Source organism: Malurus melanocephalus, unplaced genomic scaffold, assembly GCF_030028575.1.
Source record: "Malurus melanocephalus ecotype Western Australia unplaced genomic scaffold, MMel_1.1 scaffold_72, whole genome shotgun sequence".
In the NCBI taxonomy this organism is placed as follows: Eukaryota; Metazoa; Chordata; class Aves; order Passeriformes; family Maluridae; genus Malurus; species Malurus melanocephalus.
The window spans coordinates 1,999,008-2,010,475 of NW_026623304.1; the positions used below are offsets into that span (position 1 = coordinate 1,999,008).

Consider the following 11,468-nt stretch of genomic DNA (forward strand, 5'->3'; position numbering starts at 1 on the left):
AAAAAAAATAAAAGCAAACATTAGCAAAAATAGATTTAAAAAAATGTAGTGGGTAGCACTGAAGGGGGAAGTTACAGTTGACAAATTCGAAATGGCATCAAAATAACAGGGGAACACTGACCAGGAAGAAAAGCTRTATAACTCAATTTGTAGTGGCATCTGTGTGAAAAACAAGAATAAAGGAAAGCTCTGTGGAGTGTTACAGGAGCGGGTGTTACATCCCCTGGGTTCTATTTYCAAACCTTTTCTGGCTTGCTGAATAACTTGGGGAAGCCACTTATAATCTGCATAACCAAGTTTACCCATCTAGAAAATTGAGATGACACTTATCTCACAGGGGCACTGGGATATTTAATTAATTAATGCTTGTAGAAGTGCTTAAAGAGCTTGGGATGAAAGGTGYTATGTCAGAGAAGCTTTTCTTCCCTGCTTCTGGAATCCTGCCTCCCATGAGGAGCAGACCACCAGCACAAGCCTTGCCTGTGTTATCCAATTCCCAGGAAGGGACGTTGGTTAATGAACTCGAGCAGTTGGGAGCCCCACAGCCTTGTCTTTAGGCACTCTGTGTCTGCAGCAGCAGGGGAGAGGGGCTGAAAGGGCTGAGTGGGGCTCTCCCGAGCCAAAGAGCCTCCCCCTTGGCCTCTCTGTTGTTCAACAACAGAGCTGGTACTGAAGGGTTCCTGTGCCGGGGGAGCTGGGGTGTCCTGACAATCCTTCAGATCCTGGAAAGGCACTGTTAGCGTCATGTGGGCTGCTTGGAGCAAATGCTGATTTAAAATGCCTTCTGGTTCGACTTCTCTCTCAGACAGAGAGCAATCATATGTGACTCTTTCAGCCTGATATTCTAGGCAGGAGGAAACACTTAGCACCACCTGATAGTTGTTACCAGACATCTGAAAGTCTTATTTGGTAGTCCCGCTGTAACTGCTCGGCTACAGATGCTTCCCAAGGTAGAATAGCAGTAAGAGAGATGGAAGAGATGTGTTCAGATAACTCTTTCTAACCTTAGCCCTCCTGAGGCAACACATGACCAAATTGAGTAAGACATGGATCCCATTCCAGCACAGACAATGCAATTTTCTAAGAAACTTTTGAAGAATGAAAAAATGTAGACATAATTTCTTGTAAGTCTAATGAGACAACTCAATATAGACAATTCAATGATTAAAGCATCGTAATTTTGACCTGGAAATATCAAATGCTCAACTAGGAGCAAAACCACTRAAACAAAAAGTCTTACGTTCTTAGTCGCAGACTTCATGACATGTCATTTTACTGTTTATAAACACAGCTTTATTTTAACTCGATGTGTGTGGTAATGAAATCCCAGCTCCCCCATACCCATACGGCCTCTGAACACCGTGTTACATGGTTTAGGGCCAGCAGCCGGCTCTGCCACAGCCATTGTCACAGCAATTCCCTGGGTGGCTGTGGTGTCATTTCTCCAGCAGATGGCCCTGCAATGTCCCATCCTCTGTTTGGGGTGAGCAGAGCGCACAAAAGGCGGCAATTCGCCTTGAAACACGGAACGGGACTAAACTACCTAACCCCCGCTCCGGCAAACCCCTTCAGCCACTCCTGCTTCATCAAAGATATATTGGGTGAAAAAGACTCAATCTCCAGGTTTTTAATATTCCCGAAACGGTTTTGAGCGCCGTGTTTAAAAATACATAGGACAATAAATTATACATCTAGGCCAATATATCCCGTGATAGACACCTAATGTTAAATTTCTGTGTGAGTTACCTGGTATTTCTGATATCACTGGAAGAACTCGTTGCTCAGGATTTTGTGTTGCTGCTTTTCTATTTCTTTTGTTTGTGTTGTGAGTAGCATATATAAGGTGGGTCTAGCTGTCTAATTTGAACTTTGCATTTTTTTTTTATTTTTTTTTAGTTTAAACTGAGCATGGCACATTTAATTTTAAAAAGGTTTCAAATGTGAGTCATTTGATGGCTATTTCTACCCTAAAGAGCACGTGTATTAGATTTTCGGTCTGGTGCCCCCATCACACCTGCTGTAATTGAGCATCTACGATGGGAAATCTCAGCTCTGGGAATAAGGAGCACATAGATGTAATCACCATATGATGTCTTGGAGTGATTCCTTTGGAAAAGACCCGAGCCATACTGGAAGAATGATGTAGGAGAATCTGTATTGCCAGTGACTCGTCTGAATTTGTTTCACAAATGAAAASCCTGAATTTCTGAAGGTGCCAGCTAAGAGTCTTTCCTATGCTGTGGTGAAATTTAATAAGTGTCCAGTGTGTGACTGTCTGTGGGTGAGCTTTGTGTGTGTGTGCACTGCTGGCCGCAGCCCTTGTTGCTGTCAGAGGCAGTGCAGGGCACTGTGGGCTCGCTCCATGGCTGTTTGCTCTGACAGAGCTGCTCTGTTCTGGCTCTTACGGCCATTATGGTACCTGAGCAGCTTTAAAGCTTTAGTAAAACAAGCACATGGGGATAAATATGTATCCTTGGAATGCTAACAGTGGATAAAACTGTAAGAGTTTGGGTATTCCAGATTGTGGAGCTATGAGTGGGGCAATTGATTTGTCAGGGAGGATGAAGGAGAAGGTGGATAATATTTTTTTTTAAATGTGGTGTGTGTAGCACTAACAGTGTCAGTGAATGCATTTAGAGCAACAGAAAGACCAGTAAATGAAAGAATAAAAGGACATTGATCAGCTGGTCTTTATCAGAGGCAAGTAACTGACTCCCTTGTCATAGATTGTATCATCACATCTCCACCTGATAAATCCTGTGTAATGAGCTGGGCTGAACGCAAGAATTTAGCCTCTGTCAATAACCATGCCACAGAAAGATAACAGACGCTGTTGAAATTATAACTATTTGAGGATTATGTATTTCTTATCAGGCAGTTTCAATAGATTCTATCCAACTATGGACCATGTTATAATTTCCTCAGAGTTCCTATCCTAATTCTTACAACACCCTTAATTTACAGCATTAAACACCTTATATCATCTTAATTGCAGTCTATTTATCTTCAAATGAACTATGTGAAACATGGAATTTCTTGATTCAGCATTTTAATCCATTTCCCTGGAAACTCGCATTATGGCTAAACTAGATTTTAATATTTGAACTGAAAAATAATGTCACCATACCCAAGTTATTCTGCTTGTACTGTRCTAAAGACTGGAAATCACATTAGTGCCACATAAGTGGCATTCTTTAGATATGCTCCTCCTGGAACATCGACTTCAAAATGTTTCATGAACTGACATAGCATTTAAAAATCGGTATGAATTTACACTAGAAAATTTATGACCTATTTTTTACATATTTTAGTTAAAAGAAAAAAAAAAGGAAATTAAAATAGCACCATTAAGCCGAAAGGCTGGAGAGGTATGTCAGKAGTATGGAATTCTCAGTTTGGTTCCCAGCTGTCTGATCAGTTCACTATTTTTTGTGAGTGAAGGCACTTAACTTTCTGGATTTCAGTTTCCCCAGCTGTGATATTGAATTAATAATAATGTTAGTCCAGCTATTTGCAAATTGTTTTTGGGYTGAAGTGTAAGTGTTTTTATATTTATAATAYCACCATTGCCTTTAGTAGTAAAATYTCCATGGTTGAAGGTCWGTGTAATCTGTAAACAAAAACAAACAAACCACAACCCCAAAAATCTGTTTCAACAAACTTGGTTAATTTTTTAAAAATTGGCCATTTAAAAAAAAAACCTGATTAATTTTACAGCTGACAATCTCTGTATTGTCTTTGTACTGCTGTTTTATACTGTTCTAAAATATTCCTCTGGAATTTTTAGCCCTGAGCATTTAAAAATTCAGTTCATTATAAAGCAAATTTTGACATTTTAGTATTAACACCARCCCCTGCCAGTCTCAAGAAGTCATTTATAAAGCCAGTCACTRTCTGCAGCCAATGTGGTCCCACACTGCACTGAGCAGATAAAAGTCACTGCAGATGATTAGGCTTTGGTAAAATTGGTATAGAACAGAGAGAAAAAAAAATGTTTTTTCACCCTGATTTTCATGTTCTGTGATTTACTCACAGCCTTTCTTTTTTCTCCCTCCTCTAGCTCAAGAGCAGCAATYAATTATACACAGCAACCAGGCTGAAAGCAGCAGAACTGTCAGTGAGAGGACCCCAGGAGTTCTGCCAGACCCCAGTGGGACAGGTCAGTTGCTAAAATTGCTCTCACCCCAACCAGTCACTGACCATGGGACTCACAAAGATCACTGTAAAAACAATTTGAGGAAAATCTCTGTCTACTGAAGGGATCTGAATGCACCATCAGGGTTTTTAGCACTCATGATTCTGATAAAGATGGGCTGAAGATACTGAATTTAGAGGTACCAGGAGCTTAATATCTGTTGAATGTCTTGTGACTAAGTTGAAACCAGAAAAGTATTCTGTATAGGAATATTTAAATTATTATGTCATTGAATRCAATAGATTCATTAACAGGGAAAAAAGTAGAGAAAATTAGGCCAAAAAACCCATCTGAAATCTAGGTGTAGTATAGACCAGTATTGCACATAGAAGAAAATGTAATTATGTCAATTGATTATCTGAATATGTGATTATTATTATTATATATTTTCTTACAAAAATCAGTTCTTTATTCAAAATTAGTATAATTAYGTTTCAAACCTTAACAAGGGCAGCTCAGACATGTCTTAAACTACTCTGTCTAGGATGGTCAAGTATCTAAGAAAAACACAAGGACAGTTTACAGCTTTATACACGGTACTGGAGACTATTTCCTATTGCACTATTCATTTGCTTGTTATTGCATTTACTTCAGCCGAACTAGACCTTAAGTTTCTGGAATATAATGTCAATGTTGTCTTGCAAGGGTATGTACAAGCCATCTAGCATTATAAGAGCTAGTTAGTAACAATAATGCTGTTATTCAAACAGTGATCTACACTGAGAAGCTACATTAGATGACTGCTGCATGAAAAGCTTCTCCACCTGTTGGTCATTACAAATGCTGGGTGTGCTCACTTCCTTTTGTATTTATTTTTCATTACCATCTGTGTTATTTAAAACTTACCAGCACAAATATTTCAGAAAATTAATTTCATAGTTGTCTGCATAATTATTCATGGGAGCAGAATTTTATTCATGTCAGGCATGTTTGCATGCTCACTAAACTGGGAGCAGAAACAATCGTGGTTTATCAGATCAATCAAATTAASCATTATTTCAAATACTAATTGATCACTATAAAGAAACATGAAAAGGTGTCCATGATTTTGAGGTATTGAAATAATTCACACACTATACTATTCTCCAGTCTGTGCCATCTGAATTTGTATATGYCCTTGATGGGGTTGGTAATGCAGAATTTTATAGAAAGTCTGGGTACTCAGAGAACTGCCAACTATCAGTGTACAGTGTTTAATTAACAACTAAAGAAATATGTGAACCATGCTTGAATAAGGATGTTGTTTGAAAAAAAAAAAAAATCATTCTTTGCTTGTGATACACTCCCCAGCAGTGAGGAAAACTACCAGTGTCAGGTTAATTTTTAATATTATACTCAAATTATTAGGCAGAATTCTCTACATACTGTCAAATGAGCTTGTTTTTTACATGGTGAGGAGCCAAAAGATAGACAAGAGGTAAAAGATAGTGTCAACGAGGCATATTCCATGAACTTTCTTTTTATGTCCATTTTCTTTTGGATCTGTTGATTCTTCAGCTATGGCTGTCCGCACTGGGTTTTTGTGTAACCATCAGCTGTTACATACTGTGGTGTTACTGTCACTCACCTCYTGGCCTATATCCAGAAACATTTTAAGGAAAGATAAATAAGGCAGGTTTGTTCTCAGGTCTCTGTTTTGCAGTTRTCAATATACTCTTATGGGCTGGAATGCATGCTGAGAGAACAGGATGTCAGAATCAAGGTTGCCACAGAGTTTTATGGAGACATTATACTTGTATGTGCTTATGTCCACATATGTGTTTTACTTTCAATCCTGATGGACAGGAAAAGGTAGAGAAAGACTTAATCTGGCAGGGAGSTATAGAAAACTATTTTCAAATAGGAGTTAGGCTGCTGCCCCTTCGTGATATTGGCTGAGCAACAAAGTCTCCCAGGGCTGGAGGGAGGAGGATGTTTAGTAAAGCAGACAGGACCCATTATGAAAAAGTGAGCTTGATCAATAGAGCACTGAGACATGCCACTTCTGTTAGCAGGAATTGTGCTCTGAGAAATAAATCTGAAATGGGAGTCTCTAACCTGCATGTTAATTGCTTTTGGGTTGTTTTTAAATCAAATTGGGTCAGTCTAGAAAGAGACAGATACCTGTTCTGGCTGCCAACCCTACAAACATGGCCTGGGGCCAGGACTGACCGCCGTGGTCTGTCATTCCTTCAACAGCAGCTGGATTCTGCTTCCAGCTCCCACTATGCAGCCATGCCAGTTTCAGGCAAAAAACCTCACTTTCAGGTCCACCTAACCCCTTTTCCTCCCTCAGCGGGAACTGATGAAAACCAAATTGAAAAAGCATTACACCCTGCAGGTTAGTTATCAGTTTGGGTGATGGTGCATGGGCCACTAATGAATTCAAATCCCTTTCTCATAGTAATTCAACCAGAAGCACAAGTGTCCAGACCTGTTTGGAAAAAGCTGTATCATGAAGACAAAGGTCTATCAATAACCTGTCTTTGCAGTGCCAGGCAGGAGAATTACTGACATTTGACCTCAGTGGTTGAGTTAGAAACACAATTTAGGATCTTTGTAAGCAGGCACCTTGGGCAGAGAACACAGCTGGAGATCCTCACATCCTAACTTAAAAGAGCCTTGTTCCTCAGGATCTTCTAATTATGACTTTTACAAMCAGCATGCCTCTACAGGAGAGCATTCTCATGGGTGTTGGCGTGCTACTTCTGTGCTGATGGGGTGCATTTAGCTAATTTTCTGGGTTTTCCCARAGGCTACCAGGTTAGATAAGACACATGTATTTTTTACACAGTAGATTAAAGTCTGAAAGTAATCAGAAGAATATGCCCTTTTGCRTATAACTTGCTTGGGGATTTTTGGAGCTTTTAGACTGAACCCTGTACATGATTTCTGATTACAGCTGTTTGCTGCCATGGGAATAGAYGGTGATTCCATAATGAAAAGCAACAAAGGATCTATAGGGATACTGTAAACTTATTCTAATAAATACTTGTATACAATGCCAAAGAATCTCTTCCATAGCAGTTTATTAAGTCATAGCATAACCCAGATCATTTGGGGTAATATATCATAYGTCTAACATAGGCCATTTAGGCTGAATTGTTGAAGGAGATTGTCTAGCTTTGCTTACASGAATTCTAACACCTAATTTTTTCAGCATCTTCTGAAAATCCCAGACTAAGTTTAATACCTGTCATACTCAGATGGCTGACTGAAGTCATGTGGAATCTTAATTTTCAAGATCAAGGCCTTCTTCACCATTACCTACCTTAAAAGCATCCATCTAGGCCTTTTTATTCCTGAAGAGACTACAGGTGTCAAGAACAATTTGGGCAGGTTTAAAAATAATCTTGACTTCATAGGTTGAGCTTCTATTTTTAATGACAGACTAATGATTATTCCAAAGTAATTTATCTATTAGATGTTTTTCTGCCTTGCTGCTGTGTTGAACAARTCTTTATTTTGACCTGAACAACGAAAAGATGTTGTATTCCTTCAGACACAAGCCTTGCAAATTTACGAAGCTGTGTTATAAACGCTAACTAAAAATGCTTTTGTGATTGTGTTAAAGGAGATTGACTAAATTGTAGTTAACGGAATACTCTGTGGGGTGCTAGGTGGAGGAAGAATGGCATTATGTTGATTAAAATATGCTAACCRTTCAGAATACTCTTGTAGAATCATAAATAGTTTATAATGGAYACATATGCTTCAGTAATTAGCAACTGCTGTGCTACTGAATCTCACTAATACATGACACATGACAAAAATCAAGATGATTCACTCAAAAGTAAAAATTCAGAAACTTTTCACCCCGCTTTCAGCTATGTCTCTCAAGTCAATTATACCTTCTTTTCTTATTCACTCCACAATGTTTTAACAATAATTGGGTTTTTTTCCTTCTCATTTTAATCCCTGACCAAGCACTTTTTCAAAAAATGAACGAGAAGATTAGCAGTCAGGAGATGAAACTGACTTTTCTACAGAAGAAAGTTGACAGCATTGCTGCTGCAATGAATGATGTGAGCAAGACGCTTTCTTCTCTGGAAGGCAAAATCAATGAAGATAAGGGCAGAGACTTCCAGTSTTTTCTAAAAGGTAAGAAAAATAAATTAATGTAATCACTCATCCTGGTAGATGTGCCACGGAAAAAAAAAGCTAAAAACCTTCATGGGCTGTCCCATTCCATTACTCAACACTTGTAGGGAGAACTCATTTAAAAAATTTCATTTCATAAGAGAAGAATTTGTTTGTTTCAATGTTTACTTTGGTGTCTTTTATGGTGACAAAAAATTTATATTCTTGGGTATTTCATCATCTACAGGGTAACTTAAGCTACTATCAAGGCATTTTCATTTACTTAGAGCTTCTGCAAATATTCTTATCTCTGTTTTTGTTTATCTGGCAGTCGCTAAAAAATGTAATATTTGCTTTGCTACCAAGTCTAATATTCTGTAATACATAATTCACACATGCAGGGGAAACTATAAGGAATTCTGTGGTGGTTGTATTTACAATACAGCAAACATTCTRCTGGATAATTTGTCCCTGATCACACTAGGCTGTCTTTGATAAACATGATACTCATGTTCAATATATGAGAGAGACACAGCTGGAGATCAGGAGCTTGGGCAGATCCTCACCTGCAGAACTATGCATCCATTCTTTGTGAAACCCGCAGCAAGACCTGCGAGTTACGCAGCTACAAATGTTGCTTAACAAGCAGATTCAGCCTGAAACGTTCATTCCCTCAATGTGAAATATTCTTCTCATTTTTCAGTTTTCCCCAAACTATATTTTACACTTAAGAATCCAGAGAACTTTTCTATTGTTTAAAAATAGAACAAAGGTTCTGCAGTTCCTTACATTGAGACAAAACTGAATGAAACAATAAGTGGTTTTGCATCTCCCTCAAATTTACCAAGTTGGATCCCATTTTCTGTATTTTCAGTCCTCTGTCTCCTGAGTTGCTCCTGCAMATGCTAGATGGCTCTCTTGCATGCAACTTGATTCCATCTCTTGATCGGTGACCTGCTTTCACCTCTCCACATATTGCTAGATGGCATTCTTGACCTTTGGGTCCACATTTAATTTGTCTTTGAATGTTTTCCATTTCCCTTCTGCYTTCTMCTCATTCCTTTTTTTAATATTCCAYTCATTCTAGCTGTCATTTTCATGCTAGTCTAAGAGGTGTTTTTCTGCATCCTATGTTTCTGCTTCTGCATTCCCTATCTATATTTCAGGGTCTAAGTCTTAATTAAAATATACTGTTAAAAAAAAACCAAACTAAAAACATTATTTCACACTTTTTTGCAAATATGCTTCAATCCTTCATTATTTTTACCTGCAATGTTTTATATCATACCTGCTTAGAAAAAATCTCCAGCTGAKATCCCCTTTTTTGATTTATTTTTCCAATCTATCTCCTAATCAAGTAGCTTCAATGAAAAAGATGCTATCAACTACATTCCTTGGCTCTCATTATGGACATTTCAACACAGGTTATTCTTGGCTTGTACATAGGTAAGCAGCAGGAATGAGGAAAGGARGGGAGAAAGAAAAGGTTAGCCTTTCTTTTGGCTTGTATGTGTACTGTCAAATGGAACTGCATTTTCTCTCCAGGAAATATCAATCAGCTGTACTCAAATGTACAAACAGCATCCTAAAGAAGAAGAACCTGAAAAGAGCTTTCATATTGTCCTGTAMCTTGGTACAGAGGTGCAGCATAGGCACATCAGACTTGCTAAAAGTTAGTTAGAAGCTCAACTGAGGCAAACCACAATTTTCCCCAGTAACACCAACAGGCTTTCGAAGCACAGTTGATTCTGTAGCTGCTTCATCCCATTCCGACATTCTCCTTCTTCACCTAATTTTCCATTTTCTTCCTGTGGTGCCCAGGTCCTTTGCTAACAGTCCATACATCACCTTTCTTTCTTATCACAGAAATTCTAATGTTCTGCCTAGCTTTGTATCAGGGTTAGTTAGGAGCAAGGTCTGTTCTGTGACCAAACAATTCAATGCAGTTCCCAAAGTCTTTAACTCTTGGTTTCATCTGTGACTTTGGTGGCACAAACATGTTATCTATTAATAGAAGACAACACTCACTAGAGTAAATGCATGCTCCTCTAATTTTATTAGTGAAATCTGTTGTGCATTTTAAAAATTGCTTTCAGCACTCAGGAGGCTGTTCCCATTTTTCACTTAGGGAAAAGAATTTTTTGCTCTCCTTTTAATTCAAGAAACTCTGCTTACAACCTGCTATTCTTTTCTTCCTCCTTTTACTCCATATTTAATACTCACCTTTCCTCTTCATTATTAAAATGTACACTCCTTTAAAAATGAACTCAATAATGGAGTGTTAATCACTTCCAAGTCAGAAATGTCATTTGCAGCTGCATATATAACCTCAATTCAGTCTCCTGTGTACATACATTTATTTTCCACTTTATTCTTCAAATAATTGAAACTGCAAAGAGAGTATATGTTGACACAGAGTAATTACASCCTTTGGTTTTCAACCAGGAAGTTAGAATTAAAATTTATAATCTCATAAAAAGTGCAGGAGATCTTTAACACTCACAGGTAGTTTGGACCTTTCTATTTCAAAATGAGCAACAGAAATTGAGTTACATCCATGAGTGCACACCTATATTCTCAGCTCAAGCTTAACAATATACCCAATTGTCAGTTAAAACATGAGTTTGGGTTGGGTCTTTGTGTGGGCAAGTGTGCTCCCACAGCTGCTGCTGAACTTTGCTTACAAACTACCAGGTTGTCCCAGCCAAGAATCAGGGGAGGGTGAAGCCCAAAGCTGTCTGTTTTATCAGGTTCCACACCCCCTTGACAATGGGAACACTGAAAATCAGACTTGAGCTCCATACTGCACTCACTGTCCAGCTCAACGGAGCAGGAATAGGAGAGAGTGAGGCTGGCCCCTTCTTGGCTGTCAAAGAGAGAAAAGGTCAGTATAGACCTGTGGAACAYTTCTCTTGGATAAATGGTCTGTTATCAAGATTTGTTGCTGAGATGAAGGAATTTATTTGATTCCTCACAGAGGGTTTAGAGTAATCCTGGTTCTTTCCACAGTCATTTAATTTTTCCTCACAGCTCATTGTGTTTCTTAGAGCACGGAGCAATTTTCAGCGTCATAAAGTAACCTTACCAAATCATCACTTGGAATGGTTTTCCTACATGTCAGTTTTTTTAACTCAGTTCGTATCTTGTTTTTTTGTTTTTTTTTTTTTTTTCTCAGTTTCTAGGACACCTTTATTCTCAGAGATTTCAATGTGTA

The 11,468-nt window shown here is 38.4% G+C and overlaps 1 protein-coding gene across 1 annotated transcript in view; it reads left to right on the forward strand.

The window, feature by feature from the left end:
• MMRN1 (multimerin 1) overlaps nucleotides 1-11,468 on the forward strand; it is a 40,246-nt gene that overhangs the window by 16,991 nt on the left and 11,787 nt on the right. Inside the window, exons 4-5 of the mRNA XM_057366850.1 lie at nucleotides 4,061-4,159; nucleotides 8,102-8,275. Coding sequence (XP_057222833.1) covers nucleotides 4,061-4,159; nucleotides 8,102-8,275 — 273 coding nt within the window. The remainder of the gene's footprint in view (nucleotides 1-4,060; nucleotides 4,160-8,101; nucleotides 8,276-11,468) is intronic.